General features: G+C 37.6%; 1 protein-coding gene across 3 annotated transcripts in view; it reads right to left on the bottom strand.

Annotated features, from left to right (window-relative positions):
• Positions 1-4,905: 4,905 nt before the first annotated feature.
• ubash3ba (ubiquitin associated and SH3 domain containing Ba) overlaps positions 4,906-22,620 on the bottom strand; it is a 45,425-nt gene continuing 27,710 nt past the window's right edge. For 2 of the 3 annotated variants that reach the window (XM_027165360.2, XM_047809211.1), the window contains exons 3-15: positions 21,048-21,234; positions 18,547-18,745; positions 18,148-18,198; positions 16,399-16,568; positions 14,433-14,641; positions 14,179-14,329; positions 13,678-13,798; positions 12,133-12,255; positions 11,354-11,446; positions 11,030-11,174; positions 10,647-10,753; positions 10,295-10,404; positions 4,906-9,630 (exon numbers count right to left, since the gene is read on the bottom strand). In XM_027165360.2, the coding sequence (XP_027021161.1) occupies positions 9,493-9,630; positions 10,295-10,404; positions 10,647-10,753; positions 11,030-11,174; positions 11,354-11,446; positions 12,133-12,255; positions 13,678-13,798; positions 14,179-14,329; positions 14,433-14,641; positions 16,399-16,568; positions 18,148-18,198; positions 18,547-18,745; positions 21,048-21,234 (1,804 nt within the window). In that variant the 3' untranslated portion in view covers positions 4,906-9,492. The remainder of the gene's footprint in view (positions 9,631-10,294; positions 10,405-10,646; positions 10,754-11,029; positions 11,175-11,353; positions 11,447-12,132; positions 12,256-13,677; positions 13,799-14,178; positions 14,330-14,432; positions 14,642-16,398; positions 16,569-18,147; positions 18,199-18,546; positions 18,746-21,047; positions 21,235-22,620) is intronic. The other variant, XM_027165361.2, reaches the window with a different exon arrangement.

The following is a 22,620-nucleotide window of genomic DNA, read 5'->3' on the forward strand; positions in this document are numbered from 1 at the left end:
AGCACAGAGAAAGATGACGTCTTTCTTTACAATGTACAATATGACAATAACTATGTTCAGCTCCAAAAGTTTTGGCACCCTTCACCTGTTTCAAAAATTGACGTACACTACTACAGCTAACATATTTACAATCCACATATGCACAGTTTCTTGCCAAATGTCTTCTATTAATCCTCTCCCTTCCTTTTACTTGTCATGTATGTTGTTTGTGTCCTCCATATCACTTTGTGTCAATTTCATTGTATTTTCTAACTGACTGTCTCCTGTACACATGACAATTTTTCTTTTATTCTTGAACGTTGAATGAATATAGTGATGCACCTCCTAAAGAGAATTGTAATAATAATTATACAAAATTTCTTTTATATCTTTGATATTCTTGGGTCTGTTCAAGTCGACTTCGCTCATCAATTCAAGGCTTTTATTAAGGGTTAGCAATTAGCAGTTAATGATGAATGCAAAACATGTTTGTTTGTTTATTATGGTTCATTATGTTGTTGATTTACATACAGCCACGTTTGGAACTCTTGGCACCTCTTTCCACTAATTATCAACGCCTGGACCACAATCCTTCTCACAATCCTCCTGTTACTGTTTTCAGTAACATTGATTTTAGTTGCGAAACATTGATTTTCTGTTTTTGTTTATTTCTCTCTTGACTTGGCTCAAGTATGTTTGACTCAGCATCTTGTTCAAAACTCTGTCTCTGGTCAAACTTGAACCCCCTGGCAAAAGCAGCAAGGATTTGGACTGAAATATCTTGCTAAATTTATGATATCATGATGCCATCAGTGAGTAATATCTGTTCTTTCTGTGAAGTCTCTCTTTTTCACCCAAACATACAAACAAACAAACAAATAAATAAAAATGATTAAATTGTAGATTTCACTTTAAGTTATTTGTGCTATAGGTAGGTGATGTGATGGATACATGCGGAAATTCCCAAACGCCCACCAGCCGTCTCAATCAATTTTCCTTTTTGACCCTGTCACATTTAATCTCTCTCTCTCTCTCTCTCTCTCTCTCTCTCTCTCTCTCTCTCTCTCTCTCTCTCTCTCACACACACACACACACACACACACACACACACACACACACACACAAACACACACACACACACACACACACACACACAGATAATCTTTGCTTTACCCAGTGAGATCACAGAAAAGATCTGGAGCAAGACCACAACTCATAGATCAAACAGCATCACGGGCCACCTGACCTCTCACAGGTCGTTGCACCAGAGGGTCGTGTGTGGGTGTGGGTGTGTGTGTATATGTGTAGGTATGGGGGGGTTGGGGACGTTAACAGTGAGCACAAACAATCTCTGAAAGCAGATCAGAAACTCACCTATTAAAAAGAACCCAGAGGATTTTTTTTTCAGATCTGCCAAAAGCCGCAGGATGAACCAGTTTTAATTTTTACTGCACTGGACTTCTAAACATAACCGAGTCTTCTATACAAATACAAATGAGTACTGTTTGTGCAAAATGTGTAATTGTGTAATATATAATATAATGTGTAATATTATGTGTGTGTGTGTGTGTGTGTGTGTGTGTGTGTGTGTGTGTGTGTGTGTGTGTGTGTGTGTGTGTGTGTGTGTGTGTGTTATTATTATTATCATTGTTGTTGTTGTTGTTGTTAGTAGTAGCTATATCATGTTCAGAAACAATTTTGAATGGTTTCATTATTATGCACACACACATTTTAACCAGTATTTTAGTATTTAGACATACATTTTAAGAGTATTTTAAGACTCTCCAGACGCTTTAGTTTTTGTATGTATTTAAAATGATTCATTAAAGTGGAGTATAGCATCTAAAAACAGATAGGATTTACTTTGAGAGCAGCATAACTATATCTACAATGTTCATACATTTTTCCAAAAGTTTTCAGAATTTCAACATTTCCACATCCCTGGCTGTAAATGATGCCTTTTAAATATATCAAATGTAATACTTTATCAGGCATTGTCTATAAATGCATGTAGCACGTGTCAACACGTGCAGTACAATAGTCTACAGCAGAAATGGGCCATTGCATTGTTACTGGATTTGCAATGACACCTAGTGGCCAGTCTGAATATTGCAGGTGTCTAGGCATGTTCACGAATCTCCTCCAATTTAGATGTTTAATGTTTTCTAACCACATGGCAGAAAAATTATATACATGTACAAGATATATAAAAAGTTTTAAGGACATGAGCTGTGCATGTCTTTATTATTTGGTTTGGGCAAACGCTATAAAAATTTCCCCTCCCATTATTGATCATGTGTCTTTTCCCACCTAGCAACTACCAAAAACGGAGTATGAACACAATCTTCCCCAAAACATGGAAACCAGCCAACCACATCACTCCAAACTGCTGCGTCACGTAATAGAGTAACTCTCTCACAGCCACCAACACACAGATGCTTGTGATTGGCTAGTGACAGTGTGATTGACAAGGAAAAGAGCATATAGTCCCTCCTCCTCCATTCCTTGTCTTGTGCCACTCCAAAGCTTTTTAAAACGTGATTCAACTTCACAGCAGTAGGGTCCCTGGTATGAACACAGATTACTGTTTGTGTGGAGTTTCACGTGTCCCTTCTGTGTCTCTGTGGTTTTGCTCTGGGTTCTTCAAGTTCCTCCAACTATCCAGGAACAAACCATAAGGTAGACTGGAGACTGTAAATTGTCTTCTGTGTAAATGTTTCATAACCCTTAGAAGTCTAAACATAGTTCATATATTCGTTCACTCTCTCTCTCTCTCTCTCTCTCTCTCTCTCTCTCTCTCTCTCTCTCTCTCTCTCCTCCTCCTCCTCCTCCTCCTCCTCCTCCTCCTCCTCCCTCCCCCTCCCTCCTGAGTTATCAGTGATTCTGACTCCTTCCTTATGCCCTACTTATGGCCAAAGTCTCATCGCTTGGAGCTCCACCTGTACAGCCTGGAAATACAGGGGACCGCTGTGGATGGTACCACTTACAAACCATGAAGACATCAGTGAACCGTTAATAACTTCAACAAGGCAGATTTGTTTTGTATATGTTATAACTAGAATGAATTCCCTGGTTAAAACATTGCATTTTTAACCGTAGAGTTCAATTCAATTCAATTCAAATTTATTTGTTTGGCGCTTTTTACAACTGACGTTGTCTCAAAGCATCTTTACAGAACATAAACATAGAACAAAAGGTTATTATAAAGAATAATACAAAGATTACTATCATACAAAATTCAAGATTAATATTAGATATATTTAAATTTGTTTGTATTCATCCCCAATGAGCAAGTCTGGGGTGACTCATGTGGCAGTGGTGAGAAAAAACTCCCTTGAACGGTAAAGGAAGAAACCTTGAGAGGAACCAGACTCAAGGCGGAACCTCATTCTCATTTGGGTGACACTGGAGGGTGTGATTATAAATATACAGCCTGATAAATGTTGTATTGATGCAAAAGACCACATGGAGTTGATATCTCCTCTTTAGTTTAGCAGAGTCCAACTGGAGCTGGTAGATCTCTAGATGCCTCAGGATCCTCACAGAGTCGGCCTCATCTCAGCGGAGGTCCAAACTCTTCATCGCACAGAAGACGATCTGAGCTGGTACAATTTCTGGATGCCTCGGGATGGGTAGAAAGAGAGAAGCAGTGGAGAGTACACAGTTATAGAAGGGATATTAATTATCATCACACTAAACATTGTCTCCCAGTTGATGATGGCTTCTCTTGTGAGTGTGTTCTTACATGCTGTATCAGGGAGGTTTTCTATGAAACCGTTACCTCTGGTTTGCTCGGTGATGAATGATGAATGTTCATTTTGAATGGAAATTTACTCTCCTGAATTTATATATTTCCGTACAGCTGCTTTGCATCAATGTCCACTGTTGAAAGAGCTATACAAATGACATTAAACTAAATATTTTGGCTGTTTTGACAATTGTTATTTTTGGCATTATATCAGCAAAAGTCTCACTACACTACATTATCTACAGTAAATTTTATTTTACCAGTAATATGTGAGCAACATTTATTTACAGGTTGGTATTTTTGGAGAAAATCAGGTTTAAACTTTGTTAATATCTTAAGGACACTGAGATTTGCTGCATGAAACAATGTTTTGAAAAAGATCTACCACATTATTTTACCATTACAGAACGCTGCTGCCAGAATTCTGACCAGAACCAAAAAATATGAGCACATCAGTCCAGTCCTCAGGTCCTTACACTGGCTTCCAGTTACATTTAGAATAGATTTTAAAGTATTGTTACTTGTTTATAAATCACTTCATGGCTTAGGACCGAAATACATTACAGATATGCTAATTGAATATAAACCAAGCAGACTACTCAGATCATTAGGATCAGGTCAGTTAGAGATACCAAGGGTTCACTCAAAACAAGGTGCGTCAGCGTTTAGTTATTACGCCACCTATAGCTGGAATCAGCTTCCAGAAGAGATCAGATGTGCTTCAACAGTAGACACTTTTAAATCAAGATTAAAAACACATCTGTTTAACTCTGCATTTACTGAATGAGCGCTGTGCTGCTTCACACTGACTGCACTTTTTATCCAAATCACTTTTACTCCTGTTTTATTCTTTTTAACATATTTTAAACTGTTTTTACTAAAATCACATTTATTTTCTTTAATTGTTATTTGTTTTTGTTATGATTTTATCGTGTTTCCTATTTTTCATATATATTTCTTTTTCTCTTTTATAAACTGTTTTCTAATTTCTATGTAAAGCACTTTGAATGACCTCTGTGTATGAAATGTGCTATACAAATAAACTTGCCTTGCCTTGCCATTAGTTATACAGCCGTAGTACAATATTGACAATATAATAATAACCCCCCCCCCCCATTCTTAGCTGACTAATGGGGTCATTAAAAAGTTAAGCCAACATAACTAATCACATCACTTCATATGGTGATAAAACATTTATTTATTTTTTTTCAAACATTGTTAATATCTTTTTTAAGCAGATAAGTCGCAAAATAATCTGAAACAATTTACAAAGATAATCCTTTGCAGCAAAATAGAACAATCTTCTGATACACATCTGTGGAATGCATAAGAATCAAAGTAATAATTTACTTACACAGAACACAACTTGCAGTATACTTGTGTGTACTTGTTTCAAGTAAAGAAGTTACCTGTAAGAAGGGAATTGTGTGTTTTCATGCATGGAGTGGTTGTGGAGAAGAGCTACATGAAGGTCAGAGGCTGCGCTTTAATGGCCGTGAGTAAGAAGTTCGGCTTAAGCTGCATGTTACTAAATATAAATATATGGCTTACACACAAAAGTTGAACTGAGCTCACATGGTTATCGATGACATCATCATCCATTTGCCAAATCAATCATTTGTTTAAGAATTTACTCATCTGTACCTATAACCTTTCTGTGGTTTTAGGTTTTTGTTCAACAGCCACGTTTAATTTTTCTTTTTCCCCACTTCCCAGACAAAACACTGAACAAAGTTAGTTTCAGTTTGTCTTCTTGTGTGTTGTTTACATTTAAATACTAAATGCAGACCAAACAGGTGAAGCTTTATTAAAGTTTCTTTTCCACTTCTGTTTTAAACCCACACTTGTCATCCAAGTCTGCTTTCTCTCAGAAATTGTATTAGCTGAATGCTTGGTTGGAAAAAGGAATAGTTCACATTAACATGTTTGCAAAAGATTGGTTTCTAAATATACCCAAGATTACAGAGCAGGGATCATCATCCTATAAATTAATTTAGCAGACATAAAGGAGTATTTAAAAAATACTGGAACAGAAATGATTACAATGGCCATCATTCTGCAACTTTTTCTAACCATGAAATCATTTGTTGTTCATTTAAGTAAACGATTTAGCTGAAAGTAGCTCATCAGACCAGAGACTAATTATGAGGCTTTAGACATTACGACTGAAAAGTGGAGGGTTTTCACAAACTTTCAGACACCCAAATCCCTGCAAAGCTTAATATATAATTTTTTAAAAAGTGTAATAATTTAAAGTATAGTTCTAGTTTTGAAAGAATTATGATTTGCTTAAATCCAGGCTTGATATCGATTAATATACTGACTAGGGGCTGAGGTAGCTCTGTGGATAAGATGATGTACTACTGCTTAGAAGTTCAGGAGTTCAGGAAATCCCACCTCTGCTACTGCTGAACCCACGAGCGAGGCCTTTAATCCTTGATGGCTCAGGAGAATAAATGTAAACTACTCTACATACAAGTATATCTGCCAAATCCTGAAAATGTCGATTTAATTTACTGTCTTTTATCCTGGTTCGATAACAAGACAAGGTTTGTCAAAAAAAAAAAAAAAAAAATCTATGAGGAAAAAGAGTGACATAGTGGTAAATGTAGCATCTCTGAAATATAGAAAATATAACCACTTCAAATTGTCTTTTTTTTTGTGCCAGAAACGAATCATTAATACATGAGCATTAAATGATTAATGGCAGAATTCTGTTATGTTAGTTATCTTTTTCTTCCAAAGTAAGGAATTTCATGTAACTTAACAATTACAAATATTAGTTGAATAACCCTGATATAAAATATTGAATTTTTTAATAATTTCATGCACTTTCCTAGCTGACAACATTACGTTATACTGTCGACTAGCAGGCTAGTCGGCAACGCGACTGTATAAACTGGGTAGAAAATAAGTCCTACTATATATTAATAAGAAAAACTAAGAAAAACTGAGAATCCGAGTTTTCACCTCATGCGAATACATAGGGTACTTGACAAGGGAAACCTGGGGCTACTCTTCTGAATCTTAGCAAACTCTGAGGCATCCTCCTTCACGACGTCTGGTTGATTTTATTAGCATTGAGGAGCCGTTAGCGCTTCCTACAACTCGTTTTAACCTACAGAGATGTGAATGATGTGTGAATCCTGCCATTTTGTAATAACAATCACTACTGTATATAATTTGATGTATCTAGGCATTGAGTATCATTTTCATCTCAGGTAGAAAGCACACACACACTTCACTGAATACACACACAGCTTCACAGGAGGAAGTATGAATGTAGCCAATTCCTCATAGTTTACCTGGGAAAAAAGGTGAACATCATTTTGAAGACATTACATTCCATAGAAGACAAAAAACAATTAGTTTGAGGCTCAAATCACAACTGAGAAACAGTTAATAATACAAAGTTTTTAAAAAAAAATGCATGCCTCTGATTATAAGAATATGTTTGATAAATTATGCATAACCATCCACTTAACTGAAACCATAATTGGTACATCAAACAGATTTAGAAAATTCATGAGGGAAAAAATAAAATAAAATGTTATATGGAGAACATATAGACTTGGCATGTTGTTCAACCTGATGTTCACACAAGCTAGTTTAAGACCCAACAACAAAGCTACACAAACGGATCAGGAAAAAGTGTGACTTGCGAAGGCTGATGTGTATAAGGACAAAATAGGGTGGAGATTAGAGGAGAACAGTTGCTACAGTTTAATTCTTCTGCTTTTAAACCAGAGAGAACAGCAAAAAAAAAAACTTTATATGAAGCACCAGAAAAAAATCCTAGCAGTTATGCTACGAATAGATAAATAAATGCATGAAATATTGTGTTTTGTTGTGTGCTACTATGTACAGACGTGTACTTGTTTGTGGACTACTTTCCAAGTTCCTGGCCAAATTTTAAGGCTTCCTGATTGACCTGTTGCTTGTACAGGGCTTATCAAGCATGTACATACCATCATATACACCATCATGTACACCATCATGTACACATAAATTAAAAAAAAAGTCTGAGTCTGTTACCAAGAACTGCTTTCAGTATTTCAGCATTTTAACCGAACCTTAGTTGATCTTTTGCAGACAAGATTACATTATTATGTCGTTATGTGTTATGTTATGTATAGAACCAATGGTGTGAGTATAAATATATATATATTTTTTCTGTATATACACTATACAGCCAAAGGCAGTGGACTCCATCACACCTATATGTGCTTGTTAAACATCCCTCTAAAAAGGGTACTTTCCAGTAGAATCTGGAGTGTGGCTGTGAGGGTTTGTGTTTATTCAGCCACAAGAGCATTAGTGAGACCAGGTAAGGATGTCAGGTGAATAAGTCTGGCACACAGTCAGCATTCCAGTTCATCCCAAAAGGGGTTGAGGTCAAGTTTTTCCACTGCAACCAAGTCTTCATTTTGCTTGCTTTGTGCACAGGGGTATTGTCATGCTGGAGTGGGTTTGAGTTTTCTCTTAGTTTCAGTAAAGCATCATAATGCGACAGCACACAAAGACATGCTATAGAGCTGTGCTTTCAACTTTCTGGCAATAGTTTAGGAACGTATCACATATGGGTGTGATGGTACACATTTTCTTGGCCATGTAGAGTACTCACACTGACGTAAATGGGGTGTGTGAACAGGGTACATTAAGATGACAAACAGTTTCAGTATAATTGCTGATGAATTAAAAGCAAAGCTTGATGGTCAACTCAGACATATTGACTTGTGTTTGGTTCTCAAAATAGTGCCCAGGGTCCATGATTTGTACTTTTTTTTACAGCGATGGAAATAACTCGTTATAATCAAAGATGAATATATTTAGTATTGAGTTCTTAAAGCTAACTTGTTGAATGGCTATTTGAATCGAATGGGTTTAGTCCAAACATCAATAAGTCAGTCAATAAGTCTTAGAAAGAGAAAGCACCAAGGCTGCAATAAATTGCCAAAACATTGTGCATGTTTTGTAATAATTAATCTTATTTGAATAGCTGGATTTAAGCACACAGGAGGCATGAAATTTATTTTAAAGTTAATGGGGAGCCTGGCTGAAAGTTTGAGAACCCCTGGTGTATTTATATTTTGCATGCAAAAGTGTTGAACTGCTAAAATAAGCCCTATACCAACTTCATCCTGAGGTGGAATCTGTGTTGGAGATGTCGTGTCAGCTTCTTTCCAAAGATCCTTCTCCTTTCTGATTGTCACGCTTGAGTTTCATCTTTTGTGCTTGATTTCCGCTGACGACATATTTGAAAAGTAGCCTGGAAGCTTGATGCAAAACACTTTCCTCACAGTGTGTCTGGTGGCGGCCATGTTCCCTTTGCTGCATCAGTTTGTACTGTCCAGGAGGGCGGCCATCTTGGAAGCGTCGGTTTGATTCGAAGCATTCGATGTAGCTAGCGTGAAATGTTTGCTGAGGTGAGAAACCCATGGGAATCATCAGCTACTCTATGTGGCAGCATTGAACTAGTTTCACGCAAGTCCATGACAGTGAAGCAGTAAACATGCCCTCTAATAAAGGCATGACATAAATGTATGAGCATAGTTATGGACAGACATGGTTGCTGCAACACAGGAGACGTACATGATCAGAATGGAATAGTGCAGCAGAGACACGGCTGTATGGAAGCTCTGTGTAAGATCTAATGGTGCACGAGCGCCACAGAGTGGAAGAAGAGAGCGAGTGACAGCGTGTTTCTGAGCTGCCTTTGGCAAGAAGAGCTAAAAGGCAGGCTAACCAAAAGAAAGCGGAGCCTGTCAGTCCTGCAGCAGAGTTTCCCGCCAGTTGAAGCTGTGATTGGGCCCATGAGTCAGGGGCAGGATGGGTGGGTCTACGAGTTGCCACACCCCTGTCTCACCCATCTCTTCACAAGCACAGAAACCTAAGTAAGGAATCTGCAGAAAAGGAGAAAAGTTAAGTGCGATTGTAGACAAATTTGTTTATAAAAATAATAATAAAATTAAAAGAAATTATACATTTTAAAAAAGTACATATTTTATACTATTTATTAACCATAATGATTATTCCCCTTAATTTTTCCCCTTCATTTTCCCTTTTGGAATCAGAGTTAAAAATAATCCTATCGAGCATTCACAGAGTCTGCACAATACGCAGCATTTGGTCACAACAGACACATCTCATGTTTAAACCATGAGCACTGATTCATATAGCAGACGTTCTCCTTGCTCATATTTGGTACACAAATTTGGTGCATCAGTGCCTTCTAGTGGTTTAGTCCACAGGGCCAGTTCTTTTGTATGCTGCATGACAAAGCCAAGATAAAATGACTTGCATCTTTTATGATTTATAATACTATGATGCGTAGTTAGTCTAGAGTAAACGATTTCATGCTTTCATTAACACTAATGTGCACCTTATATTACTTTGTAATACATTATATTAAAACAACTTAGACCTTTGTGGGTTTTTTATTTGTTTTTGTGAAGACATCTAGGCTAAAAACATACTTTGGTTTGTTAAGATTCTTTGTAACAATTCGAGAAATGTTGTACATTTATTTCACAGAAATAAGGAAAGGGAAAAGGTTTTGTAACAGACCTTTCGGACCACTTGGACAAAGTCTTTGGAGTTCTGTGGGCTGAGGCCCTGCATCTGGCGCGTACAGGCCTCTAAAGACGACGCGTGGGCCACTATCAGCACTGTGTTGTCTGTTCACAAAACCACATGGAAAACATAAATCTAGAAACACACCCACTTAAGAAGTTCAAAGCTGGTTACTTTAGCTTTTATACATTCGTTTGTAATACAATAGGAAATATGTCCTGAGTAGAGCTTGTAATGTCAGTATGGCTTTGAAATTTTTTGATTGCATCTTGATTTTTTTTTTACAGTAAGAATGTTGAATTAATTATCTGTATCCAGGACAGAAAAGAACAGCAGTTCTCCTTACCCAGAGCTTTACACTCGGCTAGGATTTCCCGAGTCACTTGGAAACTGCGCGTGATGTACGTGTCGTACGACTCGGACACGGTCAGCTTGCTGATGGGAATATGAGGTCTAGACACAAAAGATAAAGTTTTCAACCAGACATCATAAAGACTGCTCTAACACAACCAGCCTCCTGTACTGAGTCATCCAGACAAAGCACAGATCTACATCAGTATTACCCCAGGCTTAAAGCTGGACGGTCAGTACTCTAGACTACATTAAATATTTAGAGATTAGGTTTAGAGATAATTTAGAGATTAGGGGGGTGGGGGTGGGGGTCCTTTGGCTAATTTTTCCCACAGAGTGTATGATTAAGAATGAATACGAGAATACGTGAATAAGAACCTGTATGTTGTGTCGACACTAAAGTTAGCAGCTGCTAGTTCTGTAGGTGGAATCCAGGCAGGTAAGGACAAACCCGATACCCATTTAGTCCACTCGAAGAGTCCGGGTTCGACTCGTATTTTAGTTTTCCCATCCTGCTGAAGCCCTGGGAGAAATAGGGGATGGAGGGTGGGGATAAGTAAGCGAATGGCACGCAAAAACATTTTAAAAGCAATAGGGGTGAAATAGTAACAGAGAAAATAGCCAAAGTGCATCGTCATTGTGAGTGAAGGTCAGAGGGCTGAATGGAGTGACGGATAGTGAAAGAGATAATGGCAAGTGTACCTCGGAGGATATTATGGGCTGTCTGAACACATCGCAAGGAGGGTGAGCAGTACACAAAGTCAATCACCGTGTGACTCTCAAACAGGGCCTCTCCTATAAAGGGCAAAAGAAAACCCAGTATCAATCTTTTTTCAACATCATAGTCATATTTTCATTACAGTTAATTACAGTTCTAGCTTTCCTTGATGAAAGACTGCAGTGATTTTAGTTACTAAACTACATGTAATATGAAACGTCTTACATTTTTCTGAATAGGCATTAATTTCCGTCTTTAATTCCACCTCCATATCACTTTACAAATGCCTTTTTTCGCCCTCCAATCGATGGCTTCCTGATGTGCGCTGTGCCTTCGGGGGCATATTTATTAACATTACACTACGCTACATTGAAAAATCTTAATAACTGTAATTAATCGCTCCCACTCGAGAGATCTCTGTGGGGTGCATTTTAACACAAAAATAATGTTGCTGCAACTGAGAAAGGTTGCCATTGATACCAAGATTGAAATACGGCAGCTGCAACCACAAAGCTTCAACGTTAGCTTAGTTAACCAGCCTGGAGAAGGATGGTGGTATTTGGGTACATCATCAATGTACAAGCAACCACAATGTCACCTGGCACACAATGTTGATATTACTGCTACATTATATATTTTTCTACAAAGAGCTCCTACTGCATGTTATGACATTTATTCAAGAGCATTCTGTACAAACTAACATGAAATGAAAGCATTGTGATCTTTCAGGTTGATACTGAGAGTGTTTCTGTATAATACTGACCCACTAATCGAGCCTGTGTGGCGCCGAACACAGTGATAGGACAGTCCTTATCATACTCCCTGTACCCTCCACTCCGCCCTGGAAGACTACTTGGCATATTGAGGTTGGACCGGATATAACGACCTGCAACAGATTTGAACAAAAGAACACGTTATCATTAACAACAAGCACAAAGAACAAAAACGTGTTTCTCAGCTGGATCTCTTATCCATGTTAATACACCGATCAGCCATCATTAAACCATCACAAATAAATATTGTACATTTCCCCAGTGTTCTGCCAAAACAGTTCTGACCCATCGAGGCATGGTTTCCACAAAGATCTCTGAAGGTGTGCTGTGGTATTTGACACCAAGATGTTAGCAGTTGTGAGGTGGAGGTGGTCTCTATGAAACAGACCCCATAGATGCTTTATCCAAATGAGATCTGGAGAATGTGGAGGCCAAGTCAACACTTCTCTTCGATTTCTTTGACATATTCCTCAAACCATTCCTAAACAATGTTTGCGGTGTGACAGGTCTCATTATCCTGCTGAAGGGGTGTACAGTACTTGGTCTGCACCAATGTTTAAGCATGTTGTACATGTCAAAGTAACAGCTACATGAATGCCAGGACCCAAGATTTCCCAACAAAAAAACTTCCTGAGGAAAGTGACACACAAAAACCAAGCTGTCCTCATGACGTAGAAGAAAACGTGATTCATCAGACCAGGCCACCTCTTTCCATCTATGGTCTGGTTCTGATTCTCATGTGCTCATTGCAGGTGCTTTCATTTCACTGGTCTGAGGTCAGCATGAACATTCTGAATGGTCTGCGACTTTGCAGCCCCATATGTAACAAGCTGCTGTTCCCTGTGTGTTCTGACGCCTTTATATAATACCCGATAGCCTAGAACAGTCATCACAATTTGCTCAGATCTTTATGCTTGCCCATTTTCCCTGCTTTCAAAATATCAACTACAAGACGTTCTACCTAACATACCCTCCCCTGGCACATGCCACTGAAACGAGATAGCCAAAGTTATTCGCTTTGCCTTTCATTGGTTTTAATGTTATGGCTGATCTGTGTATATTTCTTCTGCTTTCTTCAAATCTCTGAGACTAAATAACTAGTTAATTAAATTAAAGTAGATAAAAACTTCAGAGCTTCAAGTTAATGTTTTGAAAAAAACCTGACATGGTCAGGTTCATTTGATTTTAGCTGCTGAGTTATGTTCATTCATTATGCTAAATTCTCTGTAAAATGTTAGATACTGTCTCAACTTAATATAAGTTGTTTTTTTCCCCCTACTTTTCTAGTTTCTACAGTAAGAGCTTCATCTCAGACTAATAAAAGAAATATTTAAAAGACTAATAACATTACTGTAAGTAATATATTCTGTTATATAGGACTATGACCTGACAATTAGAGAAATAACAGTGGGACATTCACAGGAAATGGTGTTATGGATATACAATTAAGAAACAAAGAAAGGGCAACGGTCAACAATGGACAAGCTCATCAGCAGGATGAATACATGTGAACATCCTTTGACCCCTGAACCGACCTTTGGCATCGAAACACTGGGTAATCCAATGCTTTCCAAACACCACGTCCATCCTCTCACCATGTCGACACACAAACAGTGTTCTTTTGGGGAGTCGAGACTGACTATTGGTCCGCAGCACCTAAAAATGAAGACGGGAAGCGTCAAACTGACTGTTATACACTAGTGTAAGTGAAGGACTTTTCATATAATAGATTTCTTTAGGTTTGATTTAGATTTTCTGACTTCTCTGTTGTAGGAACAGATCAAATAGTCAAATATCTAATTAACTTTCGAACGATTCAAGACAATCGATTTTCTACATAATTTAAGTAAACAAATATATGCTTTAAATGATTTTCTCAGTCAGAAACCATCTGACAGAAACTTCTCACAATCTTAATAAGCTGGTTATGTACCTGATAGTTTAAAGGAGTTCCTCATTACGCATGCTACAAGGGAAATATTTGACAATATTTACACATCTTTGTGCACACTAGGGGTGAATCATTTGTTTCTTACCTGCATCGGATGACATACGACACTCAAAGGAAGTTGTTCCATTGAGCCGTGGTCATCCAGGAGACGTCCGTCCAGCTGTCCATCAAAAAAAGGCCCGCCTACTGCACCACTGCTTACAGTTGGCGAGGTGCAGTTGAGAAAAGAATGGGACCTGTCAAAAAAAAAAACAAAAAAAAAAACCAGAAACTATGTACAAGCAAGCACTCGGTACCCGTTCGCATTCTTCTAATAAGTGCTTAAAAATAGTCTCTCACCCATGAAGCACCCATGTGTCACACTCATCTGCTCGGCTGACATAGTTCTCAGGCAGCAGGCCAGAAAGCCCAGTGCCCATAGATGTGCCATAAACCCATCCCTCACTGGCACTAGCCTGCTCTACTGGGGACATGAAGATGAAGTCTCCTGGCACCAGTTCTAACTCATCCTCATTCTGCGGAGTGTATGGATACATCACCCGCAATGTCTATATGGCAAAAAGGAACACACAGGTCATGTAGAGGGACTATTATGTGCAGAAGGGAAAGTTAGTAGCCATAGTACACCGGAGTAACAGATGTCAAGTCTGGGAATGTCTAATTGTTTTTTATTTACAGCTGAGTGTCAGACGACTAGGATCAACAATCAGAAAAAGAAAAATAACACAAGATTTCATTTGATGTAGATTATGTTTACACTTAAAATGCTTAACTACGATGCTTTTGAATTAGTACTGTATTTAGACTCAATATCTCAAGGACAAAACACAAAACCCCATAGTCACAACACTGGTTAATGACTCGCTAACTTGTGTTACATAATCATATACTCATAGCTACCACTTATCCTAATCAGTTACATTTCTGCTACTAGAAACAGCGGCCTGGGCTGCACATTGGAGCTTTTACTGCTCATGATCCTGCGAGCCGAACGTATATTAGTAGGAAAATTACTTAACATTAATAAATCAGTTTGCATACACTTTTCATCTTGAACTATTCTTTGCTGCATAGGAAAAATCTCCAGCATCGGATCAAAAGAGACAAACTCAGAGACAGAGAGCGTTATGTGTAATCTGTACACAAAAACTCAAGTAAATATTCAACAAGGAAGCAAGAACTCATTTCATTAGTAGCCTAAAAATAATCACGCTTGTACCCATCCATTCATTTAACTTCTGTACAGATTCTCCTACAAAGGTTAACAGGGAACCAACAAAAGACTCATTGTGCAAGGCAGGGGTCACTGTAAAAGGGGTGGCAACCCAATACAGTGTACATACATACCCATTCACACACTATGACCTATTTAGAGATGTCAATCTCTATATAATATTATACATGGCTTTGGACCAGGGAAGTACCTGGGAATATCCCAGAAGCACATGGAGAACATGCAAGCTCCATGCAGAGGCAGGAATTGAACCTCCAACAGCAGAGGTGAAAGGTAAGCATGATAACCACTAATACACCATGCCCATATGCTCCTAACCAATCACCAAAAAAATTATAGATCATATTAATGATTTAGTGTTTATCAGGACTACTCCACTAACAGGTTGTTAGACAATTTAACTCATTACAAGCTGAAAAAAGCTTAAAAAAATCCTGAACAGCTTTAGTGTGGTGGTGTCCTAAGCACTTTTGTACGTCATTCTGGATAAGGGCGTCTGCCAAATGTAAATGTAAATGTAAATGTAAGCTACTTCATTAAAAATGTAGTAGCGTTTGACCTTGTACCTGGTGCAGAAATGGAGATAAATGGATAGCTTCACTGCAGTGTTACACTACGGTACACTTACTTCGAATCCAAGTGATTATAAAAAAAAAAAAAAGAGCTGAGTGATTTGCATTGAGATTCAAGATTTCTTTAATAATATTTGCTGACGTATTTTGAGTGCCAACATTGCAGAGAAACACGGTTGGAAAATGCACTTATTAGTGTACATCAGACTTCCAGAATTTTCCTTTATCAGCTAACAGCTTGTACTTTATTATAAAGATCTAGTTTGAAGTATTGGTTGCTTCTGAGGTTATGCTTCAGAACCACAGCATGGTCTCATCTGGAGATATCACAGACAGATCTGAGACAGATCTGGCTGAAATAGAACACTGACTGGAAAGGCTAACCTCTGATCTATAGATAGAAGTGAGCAAAGAAGGAAACAGATAACACACTAAAAGCACCTTCGTGATAGCAGATAAAGTTCTAATAAATGCTTCAGGTCTGGGAAGAGACTTATACCTCGTGATTGGCGAATCGGATGTCCCGTGAGAACAGAACGGCAAGCCAATCACAGCCCAGAGACACATCCACTCCCTTAGCCAGCTTTTCCAATGAGCTGAGGTGATTAGTTGGGAAATGGTAGGCCAGAGTGACATGAAGCTGTTTCTTATGTGGCTCCACATGGGCGTCTGTGTGGTAAAGAGGAGCAATTAAAAAAAATCATAAAAAAAAAATAAAAAAAAATGTAAGCATCAGAAGTTTCTAGGTGTTTAATTCGGATAAACACTGTATATAATAATATTTTATGACAACATTGCAATATATTGATTGTGAGATGATCCTCGCAGTCAAATTAAGAACACAGTGAAGAAGTGTCACATATAGGTTACAGCTAAGTGAAATTCGTTTTTTGCGCATATCCCAACTTTTGGAAGTTAGGGTCAGAGCACAGGGTCAGCTATTATACAGCACCCCTGGAGAAGTGAAGGTTAAGGGTCTTGCTCAAGGGCCCAACAGTGGCAGCTTGGCAATGCTGGGGCTTGAACCACTGATCCTTACAGTAGATCCACAACCCAGAGCCTTAACCTCCTGACCCACCAGTGTCATTAAACCTGTGTAAAACATCATGACCTTTATGTATGTGTACTACTCAGTGATGCTGAAGATGGCTCAACATGAGCAGCCTAAATAACCATGAGATAACTTAGTAACCAGGAAGTTGGCTTCGAACTGCATTTAATACAAATAGAGTTGCTACCATTGCTTACAATTAGAGTTGCTGTGATAGCTTTAGGTCTAGATTTACCACAAGGAGCTTTTTACCAAAGTCTCCACCAGTGAAGAGTTGATAACGTCTGCTAAATATTCTGCTAAATAATCATGTAATAACTAGAAGGAATTTCCTGGTTATATAACCGAAATTTTTTTAAACATATAGTGGACAGTTAAAGAAGGCGAATGATTTATAATCGCACTTTCCAGTTTCCCTTCCGAGTCTGGTTCCTCTCAAGGTTTCTTCTTCATATTGCATCAGGGAGGCTTGCCCATTAGGTATAAAGTGATAAATATATAAATCTGTCTATCCTGATTTCTGTCAAGCTGCTTTGATAAATAGTCCATTTTTAAATATCAATACAAATAAAATGTAATTAAACTAAATTGAATGTACGTATCGTCATTTATTTCCATATTAACAATTTACAAGACAGGTTTGGAGAAATTTGTGGTTATTTAAGTAATGAATAAATCACCATGCAAAGCAGAGTTACTGTTACCACCTCACAGTTGATTATTTTCCAGTAACAGGAAACAGGTGATATCCTTCTTGTACCACAATAGTCTGCAATTTCTTTAGTATAGTATAATAGTTTGATTAACATCTTTAAAAGAGTCCTCTTTAACGGCTTATAGTTACATTTAATGTTGTGGTAAAACGTCTGAGAGAAGATATGTAACGCTATAAACCATAATTTCAAGCTATAGCCTCTCTTTTTTTCTTGACATTAATAAGACAAACAAAACACAGCAGGTCAAGTTACAAAGAAGTTCTGAAGACTTTCCTGAGGACAAAACCTTACTGACTTTTAGTACGTTTTCATAAGACTCCATATAATATATATGTATCCTTATGCACAGCTTCTATCATATTAGTGATTGGACATTTTTCATTGGCAAATTCAAATTTAAACATTCATAAACACTGTGATATTTAACCCATAAGATATGACAGAATTATTATATTTTAAGTATAACGGTATACACATTTACCAGCAATAATGAGACTCTGGATCTCATTCCCGTCATGCTTATCCACCAAACCTTAGTAGGAACACAAAGCATAAGCCAGAACTTTTTTTGTCTGTTTCCATAAATATTATCTACATTTCTACAGGCATAAAAATAAAGATGTAATAATAAGTAGTAAGCCTCATGTTTTTGTGATGGATATCTGAGACAACACAGAGCATCAAACTTGACTCCATCAAGTCAAACATTCAGTCTTTAGTCTCACTTGTCTTTAGTCTCAGTTTTTATGTCAACAGACCTAAAAAAAAAAACCTCAAATGTGACAAAATATTTTTTATGATTCAATGATCTGACCACTTCCACCAATCCATCACATATTAACAACAAAATGAACATTTTTACACAGTTAAATACACTCACCTGCTTTGACGGTAGCCTCAGAGGCAAAATCAGACGCAAAGCCCTTCAGGATTTCAGCTACCTTCTCATCAACAAAGAGGCCAATAAAGTTTGAGGAGATGTAGAGCTCCAGTGGGAGGGGGGAAGGAAAACGACCTCGCCACTGTCCCACGACAGTCTGCAACGCCTCACACAGTGCCTCGGCCTTAGCGTCTGTACACTGGACGCACAAACACAAAAAAATGCATATAGAAAATCCACAGAAAATCCACACAAATGTTTTATATAAATAATAAATAACTTAATTCAAATAAAGAAAATTACAATTTTAATTTTACCATTTATGAAAAAAAAGATTACAATTATTGGCAGCCCTGCAATTAGTATTTGTGCAAATTTCCTTTGTCAACTTGACAAACAACTTTTCATTGGTTTTGGGTGTACGTTTTGAATTATTCTACCATTGAAAGGTCCAAACACAAGTCCGTTAATACTCCATTTAAAATCTCCTGATACTTCATGCTTTGTACAATGCTATGTTGTTTAATGGACTAAGAGAATTGAGCTTTGGTCACCTCATATTGTGAAATAGGAGATCATGGATGACTGCTTATGAAATGTTCAATAAACTTACAAAGTAAAATTTCAATTAGAACATGTTTAACTTCCATTTTGCTCATGATTTTATTTTAAAATAAATAAGAGTAGCAGAGTTTAATTAACAATATTTTTGATTTTCTTTAAAAAAAAAAAACATGTATTTCAGTTTACCACCTTTTTCTTTTTTTAGAATTCTGGAGCTGGCTGTATTAATGTGTAGTGCAGGTACAGTGAGAGTGGGGCCGTGGTCCTATTCAAGGCTTGTCGCAACTAATTTGTCTAAATCGTCCAGCGTGTGGTGTAAGTACGATTATATTTCTGCTCCAAGACAGAGTCGCCCGATCTCAAATCTGATCAGGGAGGCTCCGATGGAACACACACAATAGCCAATGAGAGCAAGCAGCATGGGAAGTGTTACCACCCTGTCTCAGGAATCATTACTACAAACGTCAGGTGTGGTGTCAAATCGACTAGTGAGTGCATTCGGAGGATTATAATGTTAAAAATCTGTTACGGTTCTCATGTCTGTGGTCTCCCACATTTTTAAATTCTGTTAAGATTTGAAAATTGTCTAGTGTGTAGCCAGCCTAAAAGTGCATAGACACCTTAACTCTCGTATTCATACTCTATGTAAGCTTTCCCTAAACAGCTGCCACAAATCTTCTAGAATGTCTGAATTATTTCCCCTTCATTCCAGCAAAGAGGACCAAACCTGTTCCGGCACGACAATGCTCCTGTGCACAAAGAAAAGTCCATAAAGACATGCTGTGCCAAGGTTGCTCTGGAGGACTCGAGCCCTGACCTCAACCTCAATGAACACTTTAGGGATGAACTTGAACATCGTTTACATGCCAGTTATCCTCATCCAACATCAGTGCCTGATCTCACTAATGTTCTTGGTCATGAGTCCACTAGGGGTGGCACGGTTCACAGAACCCACAGTTAGGTTCGTATCACGGTTTTAGGGTCACGGTTTTTGGTTCTGTACGGTTCTTGTTGTTATTTTTTCTTTTAATCTTCAACACTCAAGAAATTTCCTTCAGCATTTGATTTTTAGCTTATTAATTATCCACAATTTAGGATACAGTATTAACATTTTTGTAATGTAATTATGCACTAACTGAATTTGACTTGACTTTAAGCACATTATTGGGACCATCTCTGAGTAAAAGCTTGGTGAGATTTTGATACAGCAAGAGAGAAAACATTGATGATACATGCTTTTTTATTTGGCAAAAAAAGGAGAATGTGTATTGTTATCTCTACAGAAAGTTAATTTCAGTCTTTTAGCACACAAAGACTGAAATTAACTTGCATTTATCAAACTGCCAACTTCAGTGTAGCTCTTACAAAAAAAAATTTAAGAAAAAGAGAGGAACTCTTACAAGCTCTGTCTTTTAAACAAGTCAAAATATTTTAAACATAAATATGTAATATAATGTAATAACATAATATAATGAGGCTTTAACAATAGCAAAGGCCATAATCATAAAGTCAAGCATAAGTTTAACCATCTTAACACAACTGTCATGTTAGAAGTGTTTCCATTAGCATATTGAATGCATTTTGCACAATGCTTGCACACAGTCGCAGTTCTATCTACTGTTTTATTTCCGTTGTCATCGTAAGTAACATGAAATCCAAAATGTTCCCACACACCGGATTTGAACGACGCGGGCGCATCCGCCAACTCCAGACAGCCTTCATTATCTCTCGCGCAAAACTGTCTGAGACGAAACTGAGCACAGGGCTACATTGCGCATGCGTCGAACCGTGCGCGCACACACGAACCGAACCGAGACATGCGAACCGAACGGTTCGGGTGTTTTTTCATGTACCGTGCCACCCCTAGTGTCCACATATCTTTCTAGTGTATTTCATTAGAACAAATCTTTTTAAAAGCAACAGTAAATGAGTCTGACCATGAAGAACTGGCAGAGAGTGATGTGGGGGAAGATGTTATGAGCTTTGTTCTTGCCACACATGGTGCGACTCTGCTGCCAGAACTGAGTAAGCTGATGGAGCAGCGGCCCGCTCGGGCGTAGGTACAACACAAACTCCCTTGGTAAGGGGTCATCAAGAAATGGGTCATCCACATGAGAGAATAACCTGCAAGCAGAAAGAGAAAATGCAACTACTGGATTAATATATTAAAACATGAATTTTACAGTTTTGGCAGATGCCTGTTTTGTTGTGTCCATTGAATTTCTTTCTTTTTTTTTTTTTTTTGTCACACTTCACAGTGGCTCATAAGTAAGGATTCTAGAATTTTTACATTTTCATAAACATTTCTGTTTTTACCTGTTCTATTAGGTGCAACATATTTACACAAAATATCCCAAAAATACTCCACAAATGTTTATGTCTTCAATGTAAATAGAGAAAGCAAATCTATTTCTGCTCTCTGAGATGTCCCAAGTGCTTATCCATAAGCATCTGAAATTTAAAGGCGTTATCGTTAACCACTACAAGTCGGTGTAAGATTAAAAACAGAGGTAAAAATGTCTCGCACTGAAATCCAACAGTGTCCTAATATATAAGATATAGTTATAAGATATAATATCATTTATTTGTTTAAACTGATTGAAAATATCCAGTGTACTTGTAAAAAGTTTTAAACGAACTGTGAAATTCAAAGGATTTCACTCATTTCATGAACGTAAGAGAAGCAGTGCGTCTCAGCAGAGGGCAGTAGAAAGCCAGGGAACAAAGGAAACGCAGGTAGAACTTTAAATAAATGAACTGTGACAGCTACTGTACAGTGATGGGGACCTCTGTTAGGATTTTATTGATTTTGCTGCAGAAAATCTGAAATCTGAACCGAGCTCAACAACAGCATCCAAAAAGTTTGGACTGACGTTATTCAAATCCTGCTTCATGTACAAGATATGACTCAAAATTCCACTGAGCAGTCATTAGTAGTAATGTTCTGGGCAAACGATTGCAGGATCTGTTTCTGAGGAAGATGCTTACATAGATCTAAGTGATTTAAATGGAAAGAAATTTCTGGAAAGAATCCTCATAAGGGAAACTTAACAGTGCAAATGATACAACATGAGGGAAAATTAGCTGGTGAATTAGCTTGTGAGGCTGTCTTATTACATTTTCTTGATTAAACTTCTGATCTAGACACATTTCTACAACTTTACCCTTATTAAAATATGCAGGATTGATGAATAGACAAATACACAATTGCAAAACATGCCTACATCCTTCTGCCCTGCTAAACAGCTAGTAAACTACCTATTAGTATACTAGCTTACATTTGTTACAGGTGCTTTAATACGACTTTAATATCAGATTGTTTTTTTCCTTCATCATAGTCTATTATATATTTCACATAGACTTTGCTGTTAAAAAAATGTTCTGGTACTTTTTTGTAAGATATGATCGTTAGCTGTGTCACAATATAAGCTACACTTCTCTCTATGTACATGATTAGCACTCATTGCTAACCAAGTCTGTGTTTACTGCTGTGTTTAACAACAAATCGTA

The sequence above is a fragment of the Tachysurus fulvidraco genome, chromosome 26, assembly GCF_022655615.1.
Source record: "Tachysurus fulvidraco isolate hzauxx_2018 chromosome 26, HZAU_PFXX_2.0, whole genome shotgun sequence".
Lineage (NCBI taxonomy): Eukaryota > Metazoa > Chordata > Actinopteri > Siluriformes > Bagridae > Tachysurus > Tachysurus fulvidraco.